Consider the following 25,150-nt stretch of genomic DNA (forward strand, 5'->3'; position numbering starts at 1 on the left):
CACAAGGGTTGTGGATTTTAATGTATATTAATAAAGTACGTAATTTTAAGGGTTATATATAGTTTGTTATGCGACACCCCCTTTTACATATATATTTTAAAACTTGTAGGATCTATTTTGACTTATTTTCACAAAAGGCAAATCTATGGTAAAAAAAATTATATAATATATTAAAAAAATGTGTATTGTTGTACAACCACTAGATGTCAGCATTGCATTAAAACACAGCAGCAACCTCATAATTACAGTACATATGGTTCGCAAATTGATATGCACCACCACATGACCGGCAATATTTAGTATAACCCATTTTTATCCATCAACTGACACTGAGTTTGGCATCAGCAATATCTTTATTTCATAATGAAAGTTTGTTGTTTTTTTTTTTAATGTAAAACATGGACATTGCTGTGCCTCCTCTACAAGCAAAATCACAACCTTGATTGATGGAGGAGCCACCCACATCATCCACACAGCAATGCAAGTCTTCCGCTTGTGCGATGAAAGAAACTGCCCTACTTAGGACAACCTGTAATGCGCATGCGCTGACTTATGCTGACAGTGTAAGAGGGTGGATAGTCACTGGTGTGCATACCTTATCTCCCCATAGTGATGTTTTTTAGGTTTTTTGCACCCAGTTCAGACATAGAATGGAGTTCCAAACGTTATTCCTTAATGTTAGTAGTTTTTCGTTTGTGAACCCTCCCCATACACACCTATTGCCAATCCACATTATACGCATATATAGCCTGGGTCTCAGCCTCCCATACACGGTAAGTTTTTTAACTGCATGAGAGGACACACACAAGCTAGGGACCCCAACGTAGAGAAATACTTTGGCGTAGTGTTGGGGCTCTTCTGCATTGATCAATTCAGTAGCTAAATTTCTCTTTATTCATATATTCATGGCAGTAATGCAGGTTTCATTTTTCACATTTCATTTTTACAAATAGCTATTGAATTTTTCATGTCAGTATTCACACAGCAGTTTCTGCTATTCCATGTATTCCCCTTCCATAGTCACTGGTGTGCATACCTTATCTCCCCATAGTGTAAGAGGGTGGACCTAGCATGGCATTAAGTTACCTACAGAGGCAAGATATATTATAAATAAAAAAAATAAAAAAAAAGCCAACATGAAAGGTTACCATCTTTATTTACACCAATATAAAAAACTAATTTATAGCTTACAACACAAAAACAATGTAACATCTCATTCTACAGTGAAATCTTAGTCATCCCATTCATCATCTTCTACTTCATCTTCATCTGAAACAAAATGATGGAACAAGGTTAACATAGAACTTTCCTTAGAGTGATTGTCAATCCAACCCCCTCCCCCCAACCCCCAACCCCTGCAGAAACTGTGCTGAGCCTTCTGGCTACACCAAGTATCCCAGTTAGAATATTTCTTTAAAACTACAGTTTCTGCACAATAGAGACACACACGTAGTAGAACCTTGGATTAAGAGCATAATGCATTCCGGAAGTGCGCTCTTAAACCAAGTTACTTTATCAAAGCGAATTTTCCCCAGGAAATAATTGAAATGCAGACAATTCATTCCACAACCCAAAAAATTTACTGTATTTATATAAAGTTACAGTAATACAAAGTGTACTGTATTTGTATAAAATTACAGTTCACTAAGATACTGTACAGTAAAAAACAAAATTAAACTGCACATTAGGTTACAATACAATTGTTGGCGTACGGGAGGTACAAGCAATGTGCTGTACCGGTTAGCACAAAGTACAATACTGTATCCACAAATGCAAATTGATAGACATGCTATATAGCATACTGTACAGTGTATACAGTACATATGTACAGAATGTTACCTCCAGAGCGGTTCAGAGCTAGGTGAAAGGAGGGATCCAGGAGTGTGTGGTGAGTATTTGCTCTTATTGTAAAGCATTGCTCTTAATCCAAGTTACAAATTTGTAAAAAGCTTTGCTTGTCTTGCAAAACTCTCAAACCAAGTTGCTCTTAATCCAAGGTTCCACTGTGAGTTTTTTGTAGTTTAAGGCTAGGTTCACACCATCTTTTATTAAGCCACAGAGATGCAGTGGGGGGTTTTGGCCCCCCCCCAAAAAAAAAAATAAAATTTGCACCAATAACCGCAGTAAAAGATGCAGTGTGAACATAGCCCAATACTCCCCTTACAAGCCATATCAATAGTTGAGGTTCCAGTAGTTGGACCCTGCTAATACATGCGTTTCAGTCTCAGCAATTAGTGTTTTGCTGCAAAACCCTTCAATTAAAAACCCCCAAGGCTTGGTTTCATGGTGTTTGCCGCTACATTCAGTGGCTGCATCAGGGGTTTACATTTGAACCCCACAAAACAGGATACAGGCGTATGTGCCGACAGTCAGTGTGCATCATTTTAGTCTATATATGCCTGTGAGAGGCAGGCAGAACGCTAACTACATTTTGCTGTCCACCTCAGTTAGGTATATATATAACCTATAATGCTGCACAGTAGAGCATACCGACGCCGTTTAAAACAGTCAATAGACCCTGTTGGGTTGGTTGTGACCCTTAGGGCACAGATTACAAAACAAAAATGCCCACCATGACCAATGTTCAATCTCTTATTAACTGGTACCTGATGAGTGTATAGCCTTGTGCCTTCTTTTTATAACATCCATTAATGCTGTGACAATGGAGAGACAGTCACCGGCTTCAACTTTTGCAGGTTGTGTCACCTAAAGCAGTGGGGGGGTAAAAATGGAAGAGAATTTTTTTTTTTTTTTTTTTTTTTAGTAAAATGATTTGGATAGTATAGTAAAGTCTCTGAAGTCATAAGATGTCACCTTGTTCACAACTGTTTATCCAATGATTAACCTAGGCGTAACATACTACACTGCGCCATTTCAATAATGTAACATATCCCACTAACGGGATCAACTTTAAAAGGGAAAGGGTCAAGGTTTTGCCACCAAATATGAACACTAGATGTAGATATAGACCCTGCTTCCAGCTCTGTCACTTACTGGGTAGCTTGCTGTACTGTGACAGGGCAGTAGTTGGTGGGGGGGGGGGGGGGGGGGTCTGCAACTTCTGCACTCTGATATGCTGTTGCGGGCAGCAAGATGCGGATCGCTTTGGAGAGGGATTCCATAAGTTCTTCAAAAGCTTTACTTAACAGTAACCAGAACTGTACATTTGATCAGTAACAGGTCTTGTCATGTGTTTCTTTATCACGGGAACGGAAAAGAGGAGAGCGTGTTGCCGCATAAAACAATGAGGGCAATATGGCCATGGCATCTCTCCCCTCAGAGCCTCAGGTGGTAGCCCAGATTGCCCTCATTATAATTTGACTATGATCACATTACAATAACATTGGAGTCTTCAAGAGGGAACATGACAATAAGATAACTCATCAGAAGTACTGCATCAGCAGGAGACCACTAGTAAACCTTCTGCCATGTAGTCCTACATATTCATGAGGACTGTATATCCCCACGTCCACCACTTGTTGGCAGCTTTTTGCCTATGCACAAAGCAAACTGGGTGGAATTATACAGAGCTCAGCAGCAGATAAAATAAACCATCAAAACTACAACAAGCAGCCTAGCAATGTCACTTACTGGGTAGAGGGTCTACCAAAAACCTAGTGACAGATTCACTTTATTAGTTACAACTAATCCACAGAACCCAATGTTCCCATGCTAGTTATCTATGTCATAAAGTACATAGTTGTGAAACTGACACTCATGGGCCCCAATGCAAAAAAATTAGAACAGGCCCAATACCACCCGCAACGAACACAGGTCTTTTAATATTTATTGTAATATAGGTCAAATGGACCTTTTGGGCCCCCTAAGTTCCAATGCACTTCCAGCTCCTGCACCCATTATAGTTATACCCCAGGACATTGTTCTTCCAGCACCAAACAAGACTGTCAAAATGTGTCAGTAGCAGGACCGGGCCACTCTGCCAGAACTTTTAGTGTTTGTACACTTACCGATTTTAGCTGGACACCCTGCTTGATCTGATCCAAGAACATAGGATTGTTCTGTTGCTCGGGTTCCTTTATGGAAGCCACAGTGTCTTGTGCACTTACTGGGTGACTGTTTTCATTGACACTGGAAACGAGTGAGCGCTCAGATCCATTGTATAGTGGGGTCTCGGAGAACAATTTAATTGCAAATGGGAGAGTTGGTGGAGGAGGAATTGTAACAGATATCGGACCGGTGATTGGCAGGCACTCTTTGAGAACACATGGAATGGTTTGGGAATTTGTGTTTGAAAATGGTGCAAGAGGTAGAGGCGATAGAACATCTCCCAGTTTAATAGGTGGCTCAAGGCATGGGATAGATGGAGGAAAGATGTCAGGCATGCTGTTTATTTTATCTAAGGATCTAATGAAGTGAGGAAGTGAAGGTGTGGAGACCAAGTTAGAATCAGGACAGGGATAGTCTGGAGGAGGAAGACCAGTTCCCGAAGAAACACCTTTTGTAACTGGAGGCAGAGGGGGAGGCATCTTCATGGAATTTTTAGTAAACAGCGATTGTGGAGGGGAAGATGCCTTCTTTGAATGAGAACGTAAAGGAAAGTTAGCTGGAGAAAAGCTTTGGGACAACTCATCCAAATATGGAGGAATTGGAGGAAGGGATCTATTTGACTCAAAGTGGCTAAAAAGTGGAGGAGCTTCCATAGGTGGCGGCACTTTGCTCAGAGATGAAAAGTAACATAGTGGAGAACCATGTGCCAGAATTTTTGCAGCATGTGGAGAATCCTGTTGAACACCAATTTGTCTTTTTGACGGCGTGATGCTTGAAGATGATAAAGAACGCAACCTGGTCCGTGCACTTGGCCTGTCCACAGATGCTGAAGTGAAGAACAAGGTTTAGTAAAAATTCTGTCACCACTATAATTCAAAGCTGGAAGACGTGTAAAAATTAGTACATACTCATTCTCCGTGTCTGCTTCCTCACATTTTCCAAGCTTCCTGCCTTTCCTAGCACGGAGAATATTTTCTGGGACAGTTCCTGATCTTCAAAGTCATGTTTACCATGGCAGGTGTCAAAGAACAACATATCCAAGTCTAAACCAGGCTGAAAAACAAAAAATGTTAAGAAAATCTAATTTAAAAAGTGCGACTTGGATGAACCCGCGATTTTGATTAAAGAAAGTCTAGAACTTACATCAAAACCTGGTACAGTGTTAGGTCCAACATGGGTAACATGCCTGTGGAGAGAAAACGAAAATGGATGTCTGTTCTTCTGGCCATCAATATTTGAGGCTTGCAAGAAAGGGACATGGATGGGACACACACCACACCACATTATTGAATATACATAACTTTGGCATACTGGCCCAACATGGGATTTGGAGGAACAAGGCAATATGGACTGTTATAATCCACCCGCTAATAGAATATTTTACAAAGCTTGTTTTGTTGATAAATGAGTACCCGATCAGGGAGTGGTGTTCATGTAATATTAGGACCTTCAGTACAAAGTGTTACAATATTTTTAGAATTGGTGGAGTAAAGGCAACATGCAATAGGGTTAGTTGTACAGTCAGTAGCAACTCCACATATCCATTCTAAGCAGTTTTGAAGTGTGCTGACCACATGTTGGGTGGGTGCAGAGATTGTTCTAGCAACAGTGTGCTGCTGAAGGAATGTGGACCCAGTCTGTACAACCTTGCAGGATTAATGGTGGGACACTGCCCTCTGCTGGCCAGAAAACTAGAAGTTACCTAGGAAGCAAAAACCGATCTGTCTGTTCAGTCAGATTCAAGGAGAGAGGAAGGAGATTGAAGCGCCTGGGAAGTGACTAGGTTCTGGCAAGGAGGGTTCTGGCGCGAAGCGGAGGACAAGCATGCAGGGGTGAAGGCAAAAATATCCCCTGCAGTAGAATTGAGAGATACAGTGACTGCTCCAGAGCAGACTAGAACAGGTAGTCCGCAAGATCCCCTGCACCGCCTGCCAAGTCCCTGAGTACAGCCCACAAGACCTATACTTCCACTACACCTGCCAAGCCCCCGACCCAGACAATGGTCGAGGCGCAAACATCGCCAATCAAGATGCCATCCGTGGGTGACCCGAATCTGCCGGGCTGTTACTTCCTGCAGCCACCATACAGTACCTGATGTGGGGACTAATTATAGTGATTTAAGTTTAGTTTGTTCCACAAATTAGTGACTAGTCCATAGAGACAGGTTATAGGACCGGGACTAGAGAGAGGCCCATAGAGAGACTCATTAACATGGGCTACGAGCCATTATGGAGGAGTCTTATCCACTGAATCTGTAGGAGCTACTGTTGTGCTCAGGGAAGGGGGTACTCTGTCCTGGGAGGTAACAAATAGGAATGTCACTCTGGTGGCCATTGCCCGGTCCCATGACCTGGGGCTTCATTTGTAAAAGGGGATATTTACAGTGGTGAATAGAGTTATTGTCATGTGATGCCACCTGCGGGTTTGCGGTCAAGGATCGAGAATCGCCGCTGACAAATGTGGGTACTCTCAGAGCTGGTGGTGATTACAGCAATGGTGTTAGGGTAAGTTCTCACAGTGCGTTTTTGCGCAGTTTTCGGGTGCGTTTTTGCTCAGAAAACTGCATGACTTTGCTTCCCCAGCAAAGTCTATGAGTTTTCATTTTTGCTGTCTGCACACAGCGTTTTTGTCCAGCTGCGTTTTTGTGGTGCCACAAAAACACAGCATGTCAATTCCTGCATTTTTCACTGCGCTTTTCATCCATTGAGTGCAATGGGATGTTGAAAGACGCAATGAGAAACGCAAATAGCTGCGTTTTGGTGCGTTTCTAAGACCAAAAACACAGCTATAAACGCAGGAGGTGGGTAGTAAAGTGACATGTACAGGAAGAGGATTCCTTCTGTCAGTAAACACAGAAGCGTGAATCCTCCCGGTACTGTCACCGCTGCGTCCACCTCCAGTCCTGTGCATGTATGCTACCGTGCGGCGCCATGTTCGGGCGGGAGGTGGAAGTGGCTGCGAAAACAAAAGTGAACAGTAGGAAAAAAAAAAAAAAAAAAAAAAATTCATACTCACCTGTCTGCAGACTCCCGGTGCCATGCCCGCTCCCATCTCCTCTCACGGTATCGCCACCCCCGCTCCGGCTGTGTGCAGACGGCCGGGACACCTCCGATGGATGCAGGACCTGGCGATGGATCACCTGATGCAGTCACCTGACGCATCAGCTGATTGTAAGTATCGCGGTGACGCGGGCGCCCGGCCGGTTTAACCTATCAGCGGATGCGTCAGGAGACTTCATCCCTGATTACCGGCAGCTCCTGCAGCGATCGGACAGGATCAGACTCCTCCAATCACTCCAGGAGCTGCTGGTAATCAGCACATAAGTATTTTTTTTTTTGCACCGATGCATCTGCTGATTGTATAAACTGCGTTTATACAATCAGCTGATGTGTGATGTGCTTCAGCCCCTAGAAGCAGACACATCTGATCGGTTTGCCTTCCAGCAAATCCATCAGATTATATTAGATCAGGATTGGACGGCGCGGGACCCTTGACCCAGGATTACTGCGGAGGGGGGTGGGGGAGGGGGGTTCTTTATTTCAATAAAGATGGAGTCACTAATTGTGTTGTGTTTTATTTCTAATAAAAAAATATATATTTTTCTGTGTGTTGGTTTTTTTTTTATCATTACTAGAAATTCATGGTGGCCATGTCTAATATTGGCGTGACACCATGAATTTCGGGTTTAGGGCCAGCTGATAATATACAGCTAGCCCTAACCCCATTATTACCCAGCGAGCCACCCGGCATCAGGGCAGCTGGAAGAGTTGGATACAGCGCCAGAAGATGGTGCTTCTATGAAAGCGCCATTTTCTGGGGTGGCTGCGGGACTGCAATTCACAGCGGGGGTGCCCAGAAAGCATGGGCACCCTGCACTGTGGATTCCAATCCCCAGCTGCCTAGTTGTACCCGGCTGGACTCAAAAATTGGGCGACGCTCACGTCATTTTTTTTTTTTAAATTTCATGAAATTAAAAAAAAAAAAAAAAAAAAGGGCTTCTCTATATTTTTGGTTCCCAGCCGGGTACAAATAGGCAGCTGGGGTTGGGGGCAGCCTGTACCTGCCTGCTGTACCCGGCTAGCATACAAAAATATGGCGAAGCCCACGTCATTTTTTTGGGGGCAAAAAACTCCTGCATTCAGTCCTGGATGGAGGATGCTGAGCCTTGTAGTTCTGCAGCTGCTGTCTGCTCTCCTGCATACACTATTGGATGGAGTATGCTGAGCCTTGTAGTTATGCTCCCTCTGCCTCTCCCTCCAGCATACAGTCCTGTATGGAGCATGCTGATCCTTGTAGTTCTGTAGCTGTCTGCTCTATTGCATACACTAGTGGAGAATGAAGAACATATTGAAGAAGGAAATTACAGACTTTTTTTCAACAATCTTTAATGGCATTGTTCACTGATAAAAAACGCAAAAAGACGCAGTGAGCAAAAAAACGCACCAAATTGCGGCAAAATGCGTGCGTTTGCCGCGTTTTTTTGACGCGGGTGCGTTTGTGCGGTTTTTGCCACAAAAACGCAGCATAAAAAAAAACGCAGTGTGAGAACCTAGCCTTAGGCCCTCCGCAGGTAGGGCTGTGCCTGGGAGATTAGGGATAACGGCGACCACACTGGGTTGTCTTTAACAGTCTTACTGTGGACCCAGGGGTTGCTGGTTCAGGTCCCTAGGAGTATTAGTGCCAATGTAGTGACCCAGGTTGCTCTGTCCACAGCACTCCACTCTGTTGGTTGGGTCCCCGTAGCGTGGAGCGTTTGAGGCCCGACTGTCCCTTTTGGGGTAAAGTCTCTCCATACGGCAGACAATGAGGACCCTGTGGGGAGGTAAGTGTACAAACCCCGATCCTAAATTACTGCTGATGCCCCTGGATTATTTGGTTTGGTGAAGTCCGTGAAGGTGTCCTCACCGGGCAGGTATTTATCAAGCCGTGTAGAACTGGCGCCTGATCTAGGGCCCTGTGCTCCGGTCCCAGCGGTATCTCCAGTACCTGACCTGGCGACCTCTCCCCTGTGCCCCCGGGTCACCGTTGCACAGACCCAGCTCAGGCACGTCCGCAAATCTCTCCTGGGTGTGCCTCACTTCCCTAGACCCTACTGAACCCTCCCACTAGGCTGGCTAATCCCAGGGACTCGTTACTTTCCATGGAAACCATCCCTTACATGATTAACACTATGCCCACTGTGGAGCGGAGAACTAGAATTTTAGTTGTGCTTTGGTGGTATCGGCACTAATACTCTAGGTCCCAGGGCATAGGTCCTGCATCCCCAAGAGGATGCAGTTCCTTGTAGTGCCCCGAGTGTCTCAGGGGCGCTACTCTACTTTTGTTAGTGTAAGCAACAAACTGAAAAGATTCTCCTTGTAATAAATTTTCCCCCGTCCACATGTGTGCATTAAGGCTGCTTTCATACAGTTTTTTGGCAGGCACGATCCAGCAAAAAAAAAAAAAAAAAAAGGCTTCCCTATATTTTTGGTTCCCAGCCGGGTACAAATAGGCAGCTGGGGGTTGGGGGCAGCCCGTACCTGCCTGCTGTACCTGGATAGCATACAAAAATATGGCGAAGCCCACGTCATTTTTTGGGGGGGGGGCAAAAAACTCCTGTATACAGTCCTGGATGGAGGATGCTGAGCCTTGTAGTTCTGCTCCCCCTGCCTCTCCCTCCAGCATACAGTCCTGTATGGAGCATGCTGATCCTTGTAGTTCTGTAGCTGTCTGCTCTCCTGCATACACTAGTGGAGAATGAAGAACATATTGAAGGAAATGAGACCTTTTTTTCAACAATCTATAATGGCATTGTTCACTGATAAAAAAAAAAAAAAAACAAAAACAAAGACACAATGAGCAAAAAACGCACCAAATTGAGGTAAAAACCGCATGTGTTTTTGCCGCATTTTTTTTGCTGCGTGTGAGTTTGTGTGTTTTTTGCCACAAAAACGCAGCGTCAAAAAAAAAAAAAAAAAAAAAAAAAAAAAAACTTAGTGTGTGAACCTAGCCTAATACTGTTAAGTCACCACTGTGTCTTACTTCTGTGTGCTGCATCCCAGGCTTGCTGTTACACTGCTTCCTGTAGGAAGAATAGAGATCTGCAGGGGGTCCCAGGGACAGATTGACAAAGCCATGAGGAAAGATCAATTTGCCACCAACGAGTAGTGTTGACTATTTGAAGTGAACCAAGTATTGAGAGCTAGAGAAGTGACTGGCAGTACAGTCCTCTCCTGGGTTTCCAGTGTGAAGATATGAGCCATCCTACAGATGGGAGCGCTGGAATCCACCACGTGAAACGCCAGGGTCTTGGCTAAGGCCAGAGAGACCTCTGTTTTGTGTGAAGAGAGGTTGGCAGTTAGTGTTGCAATAGACCAAGAAAAGCCATGGAAGCTAGAGTAAAGAAAAGTATAAAAAAAAAAAAAAAAAAGCTGGGGGACAAATTATGACTTACTTAAAATTAGTTGGTGAGCCAATGTCAGATTTGCTCAATTTTCCTCTTTGAGATCGCCCCGTAAGGGACTCCTTAGGTGTGAAATAAACAGATCCACTGTCAGCTCTCTCCTCCGATGCTTGGAACATGGAGCCTGGTAAAAGGGGGATATCAAAGACAACATTGAATTGGAAAGAGTGGTAAAAACCCAAGTCTGTCCAAGTATTTTTCTCATCATAAGCAGTGAACTATCAAAAATCAGTTTTTTTTGATCTCTTATTAGGATAACACTGGGCATAGAAGTCACCATTGCCAGATCTGCTACAGCTCCTGGCAATCGCACTAATCACATGTTACAGACAGGTATTTAAAGGATAAAATAAAAAGCTTTTTACTGCCAACTCTTGGCAAAGATGTTACATCTTAATCTTGTCAAACTGGTAGTTCTGCTGTACACCAAGCACCTGGACTTTGCTTCAGTCATTCATGTGCAGAGTCCTACTAGTAAAAAGAATTGTGGCAGAGAAAGAGGGCTTCAGATAAACTTCTGAGGAATACATGTCCCAAACTTAGAGAAGTTTATGCACGATACAAAACACCACCACTGAGACTCATGAATATCTGCCACACTTGATCTTGCCCTAAACAGACATGACCATGGCATCAAGGGTAAACACACTGGGTAATTGGTCCATGATGTGGAATGGTTCCTCAGTGTGGAACAGAGATTTGGACAGCTAAAAGGTTAATTGATCAAGGTAGGGGGGCATATGTAGGGGGGGGGGGGGTGGGGGGGTTGGGAGAGCAGGGCATTTTTCCTGGACACTCCCGGCAGGGGCCATCTTGTTGCATGTCAAGCCCTGACTGCTGGTGTAGCACCCCTGAGCCATCAGGAGCTACAGGGCCTACCCGCAGGAACCCAGCAGACCAGTGCCGGTAACTCCAAAAACAGTCATTTTAATTCCTGTCTCCCCCTTCAAAACTGGTGACGGCCAGGGAGGAGGGGCCAGACAGTCAGCATGTGGAAGTGAAAGGAGACGGACGTAAATGGTACTGACGGGAGAGTAGCAGTGACCTGTCAGGCTCAGGCGTGTGGTTGCTGAATGAGTACGGTGGAGTACTCTCAGAACCATAGCACCGGTGGGGTGCAGAGACCTAGGTCAGGAAATTGCTCAAGGCAGACCTGATAAAATCTGCATAGTGACCTAAAAGTTCAGGGCACAGTAACGACGGGAGAACCTGGGAATGAGACAGATCTGGCACAACAGGGTTCTACCTGCTATACGGTCTAAGTCTGAAAGACAACCAGGATGAGGCCCCCCCAGACGCTCCAAGCCAAGGGGACCCACCAACCAGAGACCGGTGCAGGGAGGTCACCACACCGGCACTGGAACTTAGGGGGACCAGTGGTGAGGACCAGACTCCATCGGGTTGCAAGCAAATAACTGCGTAATGGAACCAGTTACACTGCAATCCCTTGTGTGGCCTACCTTCTTTCCGTACCCAGTATTATCAACAGACCTCAGCAACCAACACAGTCATCTATGCCCTGGGGCCCGGCCCTACTTGCAGAGGGCCCAACATTCAGGCTGCCATTAACACAGCCCCAGTAGCGAGATACTGCAGCGGCAGCCCCATCTAAATAGCCGCAACCCGCAAGTGGTGTCATGACAAAAACTTTATTATTCCCCTGTACATAACAGCTTTTAAGTGACCCCCAGGGTCACAGAACTGGGCAACGGGCACCCAGTGAACTGTCCCAGTAAATATACTGCCCAGGACCAAGTACCGCAAAGCCCTGGGGTGCTTCACTGGCACATCTGGAAAGAGAAATAAAAATTTCTAATGACCATTTGGTGGATTGTACTTTTACTTGTGCACCATTAATGGTTTTGCACATTATTTGTTTTCTTTAGAAACCTATTTGCCAAGAGTCAGTAAATTAAAATTAAAAAAAAAAAAGTAACTTATCTGAAACTTAAGGCAGAAGCTCCTTTAGAAATATTTATGAACATCATGTAGGCAGTTCTGGCCACAAGCATTTTGTATTTAAAGTCTAAAGGGTGCTTTACACGCTGCGACATAGCTAGTGATGTCGAGCGCAATAGCTCCGCCCCCCGTCGTACATGCTTCATTTGGTGATCGCTGCAGTAGCGAACATTATCGCTACAGCGATGTCACACGCACATACCTGTGCAGCGACGTCAATCCCTCCTTCAAGGGGAAGGTGCGTGCAGCGTCACGGCGACATCACCAAGCGGCCGTCCAATAGAAGTGGAGGGGCGGAGATCAGCAGGACGCAACATCCCGCCCACCTCCTTCCTTCCTTCATCATTGCCGGTGGACGCAGGTAAGGAGCTGTTTGTCGTTCCTGCGGTGTCACACATAGCAATGTGTGCTGCCGCAGGAACGACAAACATCGTACCGGTGGCAGCAGCAACGATATTAAGGAAAGGCGTGACGTGTCAACGATCACCGTTTTTGAACGATTTTGCGCTCGTTGATAGTCGCTCCTTTGTGTCACAGGCTGCGATGTCACTACTGGATGTGCGTCACCAACGACGTGACCCTGACGATATAAAGCTAGCGATGTCGCAGCGTGTAAAGGACCCTTTAGTTTTGAACCAAACTTTGGTATTATAAAGAAAAATCTCCAGCGTCCGTTCTTCTAAAATAGATTTTTTATTTCAATATCTTAAGAAACAAAAATCGCCAATGCAAGAAGGGTAAAAACAAATTCAAAGCACAAACATCTGAGATGCCTAGAGTCTGTACACAGACATGCTTCGGACATTGTGTCCTTTCTCAGTGTGTGTAAGGCCGGCTTCTCACTTGCGATTTTCTCGCAGTAGTGCAATGCGAGAAATTCTCGCATTGCAGTTGGACACGTGTGATACCAATGTGATATGACTGAAAGAATGTGTGATTAGATAGGCATAATCATAAAAGATAGGAGTGATCCCAGATATTATTTGACCTATCAATAATTCAGTATCAAAGAGATGTCCTTTGGAGGGCCAATATGATGACCAAAGAATACATGTCTTGAAGCAGTTTTCAAGATAAAGGAAGTAACATTCACAGTTCCACTTGCCGGAAACTTGTGGTTAGCTTAAAGACAGGTTTAAGGAAGCTTGCATATGAAATTTATGGCTCATTGCGATATTTCACTAACACAATGGTCAACTGTGGTCGGCCAGTTGACCACTGGCTAAATGTGCAGGAAATGTGCAGGAAGCTACTGGTGCCCACAGCAGCTTGTGGTCAAGTTACATGAACATGACTCAGCTGTCATATGCTGGTGACCATGTAAACCCAACCTACAATATTTTCCTATAAAAAAATACACCGAACTCGCTTAATGTTAAGGGAAAACCTTCCAGGACATTGAAGTGTACGTACGCACTGTTCCTGTGATGCAAGATGCCATGATGTTGATTCCTTTATCATTAACTCGAGTTCCCTCTGATGTGAAAGGATTGCTACAACAAACAGTAATGTTGATGCATATTTCTATTATATAAGATTCTAAATGCCTATGTACCATTAACTATTCATGTGCTATTAAAATAAATAGTATCTTGCTATAAAGAATATTAGTATTCGTGCCTGATTAGGATATCAGTGAGCGCTTCGTAAGTACGGGCTTTCAGCCCCCTTTTTAGTAGAATTTAGCAAGACATAAATTGGCGTAGTCGGCAGGATTACTTCTATAAGAGGTAAGTAACGAATTTTTGTAATTTAGAAGTTAAAAATATATATTTGGCAAATTTCCAGATATATTTTTCAATCTTTTTGCATAGTGTCAAAATGTTCAGAAAACGTAAGGATAATGTTAAGGAGGTTGTTGTGGAGATCCCCACCTGGATTGAGGCTCCCTACAATCTTATAGCACATGAATTGGTCAATTGTGGATTGGCAGAACAATGGCAGAATAAGCTCAAGGGTTGTGAAGCTACTGATGTTGTGAATGTACTCAGTGGTGCCCCTGTGAAAGCAGGTGATGTAGTGTCTTTAGCACGGCGCAAACAATGGCAGGATAAGCTTAAGGGTAGTGAAGCTACTGATGTTGTGAATGTACAGTGGTGTGCCTGTGAAAACAGGTGATGTAGTGTCTTTAGGACGGCACATCTGGATTTTGGCAAGTGCATATAGTATAATGCATGAGCGTAATCTAAAGATGCAGAAGAAAAGTTCCCAGATGGAACAAAAGATGATAGAATTAGGTTGCCTGAAAACAGTTCTGGAATGTAATACCAGACTGTTGAATAAATTGGAACATTATCAGAATGTGGCACAAAAAGCTGCCATAAAAATTGCTCAAAATAAGTACAAGAAAAGAAGAGGAAAGGTAAATAAAACCAAAGTACATAAAAGTATCGTCTTAGCTTCTATAAACTGGGATCCCGATACTTGGGATGGGGATGTGTGGGATTCATCATCATCTGATGAGGAGGATTACCATAAAGGGAAGATTCAGGCTAATCCCGTGAGGAGGTGCTTAGAGAGGACAGAGAATGAGATCATCCGGGAACATGTCCGGGATGGTCAGGGGAATCTGCAATATGACGAAGATGGTAATGCCACCACAAATGAGAGAACGATTCCTCATGTAAAAAAATCGAGTAACCATTGAAGATTACTCTCAGGGAGAAGTTGATAGCATTTTAACACAGTTTAGACAAAAACCAGGAGAAGGAGAAATTCCCTGGTTGGTCAGGGTGCACGATCTCGGAGGAGGTGGAGTGCTCTTTGACGCCAGAGACGTGGCAAAATTTGTCACCATGTCTCGTGACCCAGTAATTCAGAGATCAATAAAAAATTATTTTGTTGATCATAATGAGCATGGTACTCAAAACTTAATCATGATCTTAGCCCATGCTTTTCTGGACAAATAGCCATCAGAAGCAGACTTTCCTATCAATGATAAACCTTGGTATACCTTAAAAGACGGCATGGAAAGGCTGAAGGAAGAAGCAATGAGGAATGCTCTTCCTCTTTTGGGAATGGATGATGATTATCTCCAGTTCCCATTGACAGCCAGCATAAGAAATAGGCTGGTTAAACATGCTCCTCCAGCATACAAAACAGTTACTTTAACCTTAACTGTAGCGCTGACTGGAGAATCAATCGGTGTAGTTCTAGGGAGGATGAGGGAGTTACAGGATATGGGACAGTGGGATAAATCATCCCCTGGAGGCCATGTTGGTAACAGTAAGCTAAACAATCCTGATTGGAAAGAGAAATCAGTAGGGAAGGCCCCACGGGTGTCTCACAAAGACATGTTCCAGGCTTTGCTTAAAGCCGGGATCAATAAGGAAAGGATTGATGGAAAGGAGACACGAGAATTATGGAAGTTGTACAAACAGAAAGTTCTATCCACAAAGAAAGTGACCACTACAAATGTGGAAGGGGGTTCAAAAACCCCCAAGGTAAAGAAATCAGAGGGAAAAGGGGAAAAACCCCCAAAGAATGTGTCTTGGGAAGATTTTCAGTCAGTTTATCCATGGGAAGAACTGGCTGCAGCCGTGGCCACAAAGGTCACGGAAGGAAGGGCTAATACACAGACTGAAGTCTGTGTAAATGAAAGTTCAGAAGGAAGTGATTTACCATAGGTAGCCAGCCAAGCCCCCCTATTGATGAAAAGGGACGAACGTCCCTACGTCAATCTTAGCATACATTGGAAAGGGGGAAATGTTCAAAGAGTCCCAGCTTTGATTGACACGGGGGCGGAGGCTACTTTAATTCATGGGAACCCAGAAAAAATAAAAGGACCTCGAGTAAAAATTGCTGGACTAGGTGGTCAAGTGATCACTGGGGTTCAGACACAGGTAGCTTTGAAGATAGGTAATTTACCTATCAAGCAGTATACGGTGCTGGTAGTACCTATACCAGAATATATTTTGGGAATTGATATCCTAAAATGGATGACTCTTAATCTAACCAAAGGAAAATTCTCCTTTGTGGTTATGTCTTGTCATAAGGAAATGCAGATTTCACATTATATCAATGATATAATGATACAAGGACAAGATGAGCAAAGTGTGAAAGATCAATTGACAAAACTGGTTGCTCATATGAGGAGTAAAGGATGGGAAATCAGTGATGCCAAGGTTCAAGGACCATCTCAGGTGGTAACATTTCTAGGGATTCAGTGGAACAAGGGGCACAGAGAGATCTTGCCCAATGCCAGACAGAAAATTATTAATTTTCCGGTCCCTAAATCCAAACAGGAGACTCAGTCTTATATTGGATTGTTTGATTTTTGGAGACAACATATCCCTCATTTGGGACAAATGTTGGCTCATTTGTACAAAGTAACGAGTAAAAAATATGAGTTCCAATGGGGAGAGGAACAGCAAAATGCGTTTGAGATGGTCAGGGAAGTGTGGCAAGACATTGAAGGGATTATTCAATCTACCAAGACCACTGTATTTCATGTCGATGCTCATGTCCCTACTAACTCACTTGAACGTTTGTTTAATTCAGAAGCAGATAAAGCAGCAGCCATCAGACAAGTCAGTCCAACAGTTGACAAGACAAGGTACAGCTGTTTGGGCACACCAGAAAGAGCGACGCCTTATTCAGCAGGTTTAGACCTCAGTACATTGGAAACTGTCGTGGTACCCCCAGGTAAGGTAAAACCAATTTCAACAGGATTGCGTTGCCATATACCAACGAATCATTATGGTCAAATAGCCACTCGTTCTAGTTTAGCGTTAAAAGGAGCCATAGTGGTGGGAGGGGTAATAGATGCAGATTATCAGGGAGAAATCAAGGTACTGATGCTAAATTTTGGAAATGAACCTTTGATTTTGGTGAAACACCAGAGGGTTGCTCAGATGTTGATAATCCCAATAAACTTGTCTGAAATAAGAGAAGGAACTGCCCCGGCAGAATTAACAATACGGGGTACTAAAGGTTTTGGATCCTCTAATATTACAAATGTAGGAGCAAAAATATGGATTCAAAACCTCCAAGGACCGCCCTCAGAGACAGAGGTAATAGCGGTCGGAAAAGATCGTACTCTCCTGATAACGAGACCAGGAGTGGGGAAGTGGGAATATGTCCCACAAGAAAAATGTTATTTACGAGAATAATAGTGTATCTTTATTTGCAGATGGTGTTGTAAATAAGCGGAATCCATGGTATCGGTTATTGGGAAGAGCTCGATAGTGATGAGATGGAGAAATTCCTGTGTTTGATGTTTGCCTCTCTGGTCGTTGGATGGACAAGTCTACATCAGGAGGAACCTGCGGCGAATGAATTTCTGATGCACCATCACATTTTCAACACACAGATTGCTGGATCCGTACACATTCTCCGGTTACAGCCACCAGTATCCCTTATCTGGATGTCCCGGTATCGATGGAGGAAATCTTAAAGTAGAAAAGTTGTTCTGATCATCTTGCTGATAAAAACACTCGAAGTGTTCGTCTATAGAATACTACAGTACCCATTTCCATAGTGGGATGGATCAATCTTCCATGGTGGCAAGGCAATTTGAATGCAACAGTCACCAATTTGCAATATCTGGCTTTTAAGGGAGGAATTTGGGTACTAAGATATAAGACTGGACTGACTAACCTGGGATTCATCTCTATGGGGAATATAAAAATAAGTTTTGGGACAGCTATAAATACTGTAGATGCTTTTAAACCCAGCTTAGTGGAAAAGACAATTCATGATATGTTATGGCCTTATGCCAATATGTTCATAAATGGGTCTAGTGAAACTTGTAGTAACATATCGGGAAATGTGTAATGATTCCTTTGAATATCGAGCAAATGCCAAAACACATGATATTCAAGGGAGCTTTTCAGATAATATTGCTTTTAGTTTTAATATACTGTACAAAAGTAGTGAAAGTGATTATATTTGTGATTCAACGTTTATCTAAACAAACCAAGAAAACAAAATTTGTGGCAAATAATATTTCTTGGTCATGGTATGGTATATTCCGAGTGATCTTCTAGTGGAATACTGATGATGGAAAATAATCCCTGGGATCAAGGACCGATTGTGATACCAATGTGATATGACTGAAAGAATGTGTGATTAGATAGGCATAATCATAAAAGATAGGAGTGATCCCAGATATTATTTGACCTATCAATTCAGTATCAAAGAGATGTCCTTTGGAGGGCCAATATGATGACCAAAGAATACATGTCTTGAAGCAGTTTTCAAGATAAATGAAGTAACATTCACAGTTCCACTTGCCGGAAACTTGTGGTTAGCTTAAAGACAGGTTTAAGGAAGCTTGCATATGAAATTTACGGCTCATTGCAATATTTCACTAACACAATGGTCAACTGGTCGGCCAGTTGACCACTGGCTAAATGTGCAGGAAGCTACTGGTGCCCACAGCAGCTTGTGGTCAAGTTACATGAACATGACTCAGCTGTCATATGCTGGTGACCATGTAAACCCAACCTACAATATTTTCCTATAAAAAAATACACCGAACTCGCTTAATGTTAAGGGAAAACCTTCCAGGACATTGAAGTGTACGTACGCACTGTTCCTGTGATGCAAGATGCCATGATGTTGATTCCTTTATCATTAACTCGAGTTCCCTCTGATGTGAAAGGATTGCTACAACAAACAGTAATGTTGATGCATATTTCTGTTATTATATAAGATTCTAAATGCCTATGTACCATTAACTATTCATGTGCTATTAAAATAAATAGTATCTTGCTATAAAGAATATTAGTATTCGTGCCTGATTAGGATATCAGTGAGCGCTTCGTAAGTACGGGCTTTCAGCCCCCTTTTTAGTAGAATTTAGCAAGACAACACGTTACTCAATGAGGCAGCTCCCATCTGCTATTTTTTTCTCAGTCCAAATCTGACAAAAAAAAAAAAAAAAAAAAACGCAGCATGCGTTTGAGTTTCTTGCACGAGTCTCTCCAATGCAAGTCTATGGGAGCGGGTAAATAAATGGATGTCACGGGACGGCACTCACACCATCCTAGTGACATTCGTTTTTCTAAATACATTTATCGCATGTTTCACAAAACACTGGAAATGAGAGGTCTCACAATGTCGGTCACTCTGTCAGTCGGTCTCTCCCTCTCGGTCTCTCTCACTCTGTCCATGTCGGTCTATTCCTTCCCCCCTCTCATACTCACCGATCACCAGCGCGGCACGGCGTTCACTGTGCCGGTGGCTTCTCTTTTGAAAAAGCCGGCCGTTAATTATTCAATCTCATCCCCTGCTTTACCCACCCACCGGCGCCTATGATTTGTTACAGTCAGGCAAGCCCCCACAATGAGTGACAGCTGTCTCACTGCAACCAATCACAGCTGCTGGTGGGCGGGTCTATATCATGCAGTAAAATTAAAAAAAAAATAAAAAAATTTAAAAAAAATGGCGTGCGGTCCCCCCCAATTTAAATACCAGCCAGGTTAAAGCCACACGGCTGAAGGCTAGTATTGTCAGGATGGGGAGCCAACCACCCTAACAATATCAGCCAGCAGCTGCCCGGAATAGCCGCATCCATTAGATGCGACAGTCCTGGGACTGTACCCGGCCATCCCGAATTGCCCTGGTGCGATGGCAATCGAGGTAATAAGGAGTTAATGGCAGCAGCCCATAGCTGCCACTAAGTCCTAGATTAATCATGGCAGGCGTCTCCCCAAGATAAACTTACAGGTTAATCATGGAAGGTAAGAAAATGAAGACATCCACCAAAAAAAATCCTTGATTAGGAAAAAAAACAAAAAAAAAAAAAAACACCCTTTCACCACTTTATTCAAGTCCCCAAAATACCCTTCCATGTCCGACAATCCACAGAGGTCCCTCGACGCTGTCAGCTCTGCTACAGCAGAAGCTGACAGCAGTCAGACCACGACCGCTCTGTGAGCTCCCCGCAGCGACTGAAGTGAGTCGCGCTATCAGCAATGACGTCACCCACGGCCACAGATCTCAGCTGGAGGACTTCAGCTGTGGCCACGGGTAACCTCAGTGACGGCACCACTAATCGCACGGCTCACTGCCGTCACTCAGGGGATTTGCGGTCACCGAAAATCAGGGGCCATGCCACACAGACAGAGCCGCAGGATGACAATGAAGTCGGGTGAAGTTCATCCGAACTCATTCTGATCATGCGGCTGTCTGGCTACTGTCAGCGGCTATTCAGCTCTGCTACTGTGACGCCCTGGACTAGCCAGGTAGTAACATACATACATACCAACATACACCCCCCCCACCCTAGATAGTTACAACCGTCAACCAAAAACCCTTGTTGCCTCCCTCCAGGGTCTGATGTCCACACCAGGTGGGGCGGAGCCAGGCGGTTGGCCCCACCTACCGAGTTCACAGGCCTGGAGGCGGGAAAAGTGTCAGATCAGTCTTGGAGGTGAAAGTGAGGAGTAAACACTTCAGGTGTCTGGGTAGGAGCCCAGGCACTGACAGCAAGGTTGGCAGATGGTGGTGGCCGTCTGCAGGAGTTTGTGGAACTCCGCAGAGCCGTAAGGACCGGGCTCGGGCGTCGGCCCGCCGGTACCGGACCGGGGAACGGAGTGAAGCTAAGCACACAGGCAGGGTCATCGGACCCCGACCAGGCTTGGAGCCGCCGTCAATAGTCAAATCCAAAATGTGACAGGAACCCCAGGGGTTTCCTAACAACCAAGTCCCGATTGAAGGCAACAGTCCACCCAGAGAGGATATACAACCACCGCCACAGGCTAGAGGTCCAAGGGCTAGTGCCTGCGGGCAAAACGGGCTCCTACGGCACCTATACACCAGGGAACAGACTACCGGTGGGCAACCACAGGAGTAAAGAAACTCTTCACAGGTGCAGGGAAAGACAGCCACCATCAGCCGTCCGGGGAGAGCACAACAACACTGCATCCGGCCGTTTTTGGTTTACCAAATAGAATGGTGTTCCAAACGTTATTCCTAAGTCTGAACTGGGTGCAAAAACCTAAAAAAAACATCACTATGGGGAGATAAGGTATGCACACCAGTGACTATGTAAGGGGAATACATGAAATAGCAGAAACTGCTGTGTGAATACTGACTTGAAAAATCCAATAGCTATATGCAAGAGTGAATATGTGAAAAATGGAATCTGCATTACTGCCATGAACATATGAATCAAGAGAAATTTAGCTACTGAATTGATCAATGCAATAGAGCCCCAACACTACGCCAAAGTATTTCTCTACGTTGGGGTCCCTAGCTTGTGTGTCCTCTCATGCAGTTAAAAAACCTACAGTGTATGGGAAGCTGAGACCCAGGCTATTTATGCGTATGATATGGATTGGCAATAGGTGTGGTTGGGGAGGGTTCACAAACGAAAAAATACTAACAAATAGGAATAACGTTTGGAACACCATTCTAAGTCCGAACTGGGTGCAAAAACCTAAAAAAACATGGGGAGATAAGGTATGCACACCAGTGACTATGTAAGGGGAATACATGAAATAGCAGAAACTGCTGTGTGAATACTGACTTGAAAAATCCAATAGCTATATGCAAGAGTGAAGAGTATTCATGGCAGTAATGCAGATTCCATTTTTCACATATTCACTCTTGCATATAGCTATTGGATTTTTCAAGTCAGTATTCACACAGCAGTTTCTGCTATTTCATGTATTCCCCTTACATAGTCACTGGTGTGCATACCTTATCTCCCCATAGTTTTTGGTTTACCAACGACTGTCAGTGATTGAGTACACCAGTGCCGTCCGGCACCGCGCCGCGCAGTACCTGCACCCCAGCCATCTGGCCTCCCCGTTACACCACCGGGATCACCAACCCCCCTACCCACGGAGGGGACAACATCCTAGCTGCACCCTACCATCTCTCCCGGGATCCCCGTTACCAGCAACGGTGGTACCATCATCACCACGTCCCGTGGGTGGTGTCACGAACAATCGCCCTAAACACACACCCCACCTTTTCACTCACGGCTGAGGAGCGCTGCTTGAGTCCCCGGGTCCGGTCCACCGCTCGAGCCACCGAGTAGCAGCAGCAGAAGCCTTGGACCCGAGCGCGTCCCCTCCGCCCGCGACACTACATGGCTCTGTCTGCTGTCAGCGGCCATGTAGCAAAGCTGAATGGCAAATGACATAGTAAAAACGGATCCTATACGCATCAAACACGCATTGTACACGCACTGCAATCATGAGAAAAATCCCAGGATCGAAGTGCAGTTGCATTGCATACTTGACCATTGAGGAAGGATTCTCCAGTCGTGCTGTATGTGTGTTACCCACCAATACCATCTGTAAATAATACACGAACTGCATGTGACTTGGTTTAAAATTGGCCACAGCAGCCTTTATTACCTATTATTTACATACTAACACAAGGGGGCGCCGTCCAACGGGCGACCCCAACAAATAACAATAGGTAACACAGTAACCAATACAGTAAATATACAACCCTGAGTAGGCCCAGTCCAGGAACCACTTCTCACCCCAGTATCCCTGGCCGCAACACACCGACCCAGAGATGAGGTATTAATCACCTACGGATTAACCCTCCAACTTTGCAGAACCCCGTGCCTGCAACATCCCGGAACCTGGAGCCACCATACCAAGATGGTGTCTCTCTGTCCAGTTACCATTGCCTTCAACCGCCTCTGGACCAGACCTACCCCCCGCTGCTGTGACAAAGAAACAACCCAGACAAAATTCCCCTCGGTATTAAACACAAGGGAGGGTGGGCGGGGATCGTTCCATATCCGGAAGTCAAGAGAGAGGGGGTAAGTCAAAGTCCTTTACTTACACCCCTCAACTGTCCCACCTCTTCCTCCAGGGAACTCCTCCTACCCACCAATCCCTCTATTCTGCCTTATAAACAAACCATTCCTGTTTCCATTAACCCCATCACTCCTTCCCTTCCCTCTAGTCATGTCGCCCCTCCACCCTATGGGTTCCATGGCTTTCTTGACCATTGAGGAAGGATTCTCCAGTCGTGCTGTATGTGTGTTACCCACCAATACCATCTGTAAATAATACACGAACTGCATGTGACTTGGTTTAAAATTGGCCACAGCAGCCTTTATTACCTATTATTTACATACTAACACAAGGGGGCGCCGTCCAACGGGCGACCCCAACAAATAACAATAGGTAACACAGTAACCAATACAGTAAATATACAACCCTGAGTAGGCCCAGTCCAGGAACCACTTCTCACCCCAGTATCCCTGGCCGCAACACACCGACCCAGAGATGAGGTATTAATCACCTACGGATTAACCCTCCAACTTTGCAGAACCCCGTGCCTGCAACATCCCGGAACCTGGAGCCACCATACCAAGATGGTGTCTCTCTGTCCAGTTACCATTGCCTTCAACCGCCTCTGGACCAGACCTACCCCCCGCCACAGGACAGGGCACGTGACTCCTTACGTGGCCTGGACCCGCCACACACCAAAAGCTTGTACCACACCTCCACGCAATCCCAGCGTCCACAAACAGCACCAAGAACGTTAAGATGCACCCCCATCGCATCACCAAAACCACCAGTTCAGCGCCACCAACTTTAGGCGCCGCCCCCCAATAAAGGCTCGATTGATACTGCCTACCGCACAAGCCACACGCCATTCCAAACCGGTCACACTATCAAAAACTACCCCACGATTAAGCCCGGGTATGTCTTCCACAATGCAACAAACCAACAAATTTTTTTTTTTTTTTTTTTTAAAACATTCATAAATAACTTCTCGAGATACCTAATCGCTGCCTCCCACTCACTGGACCAGTACCATCGACCCGTCCAGACCCCACTGGCAAAATTTGGGCGAGCCTCAGACCGTCGAGGCCCCGAGAACCAACGAATGCCCAAATATCCAAATGAGGCACACCCTCACCACAAAACCCAGAGGTTATAAACCCACAGATAACCCCAACCTGTTACGCCAACCCATTCCACTCCCAAAAGACTCAAACGCCCCCATTGGCCTTAACCCGATAACAACTGAGGCCAACGTAACACCGAAACAAGAGGACTCCCACCTCCCAATACTTCTCACCACCCCTTTTCTGAGCCCACCGAGGGGCCTCCGTGGAAGCCCAATCCAGAAGGAAGACGACCCGTAGTATTCCGGGCGCCCACCCCCGCCACCTGCAATCCAGTCTGCAGCGCTGCCACAAAATGGTACCTTAACAAACGCGACACAATAATGATCCTGGGCGTCCTCACAACATAAATTCCGCACCCGGGACCGCGTATAACAACACCAACCTTCACCACCCGCCTAATCTGATTCGGTGAGCGACAAAGCCGGCGCTCAACCCACTGCACCACCTCGGACACATCCTCCAACATCCAACCTCCGCTCCTAACCGTAGATGGGCTGACCAACCCCACAATCTCAAAGCCTCCCAAAAGGCTAACACAAACCGTTTTGGACAAGGGAAACAAAACCTGCTCGTGCTCAGATGAACATAGCCACCACAAATCACTCACCAAACGCTTCCACAAAACAACGGAGACGAACCCTTGTATCCCGCTGCCTCACACCCTTACGACCAAACCCTTCAAGGCCTGCCGCGCACTAAGATCCTGCGAAAACATCTCTCCACATCTAATCCTCAACAAGACAGCCACAGCCGCCACCCTCTGCTCCACTGCTGACGCCGGCCTAGCAGCCTGAAAACCGTTAATCACCACTGCCAACACCCCCACCAAATACTCCACCGGGCCTTCCTCACACATTGTCCCAAACAACGTTATCCGCGCCACCCACACTTCTGGATATCAGCCC

The 25,150-nt window shown here is 45.1% G+C and overlaps 1 protein-coding gene across 1 annotated transcript in view; it reads right to left on the reverse strand.

The window, feature by feature from the left end:
• Positions 1-1,206: 1,206 nt before the first annotated feature.
• LOC142250023 (uncharacterized) overlaps positions 1,207-25,150 on the reverse strand; it is a 31,051-nt gene continuing 7,107 nt past the window's right edge. The window contains exons 2-7 of the mRNA XM_075322087.1: positions 10,442-10,574; positions 10,212-10,380; positions 4,917-5,061; positions 3,969-4,834; positions 2,607-2,706; positions 1,207-1,269 (exon numbers count right to left, since the gene is read on the reverse strand). Of these exons, the coding sequence (XP_075178202.1) occupies positions 1,232-1,269; positions 2,607-2,706; positions 3,969-4,834; positions 4,917-5,061; positions 10,212-10,380; positions 10,442-10,574 (1,451 nt within the window). The 3' untranslated portion in view covers positions 1,207-1,231. The remainder of the gene's footprint in view (positions 1,270-2,606; positions 2,707-3,968; positions 4,835-4,916; positions 5,062-10,211; positions 10,381-10,441; positions 10,575-25,150) is intronic.

Source organism: Anomaloglossus baeobatrachus, chromosome 8, assembly GCF_048569485.1.
Source record: "Anomaloglossus baeobatrachus isolate aAnoBae1 chromosome 8, aAnoBae1.hap1, whole genome shotgun sequence".
Taxonomy (NCBI): domain Eukaryota; kingdom Metazoa; phylum Chordata; class Amphibia; order Anura; family Aromobatidae; genus Anomaloglossus; species Anomaloglossus baeobatrachus.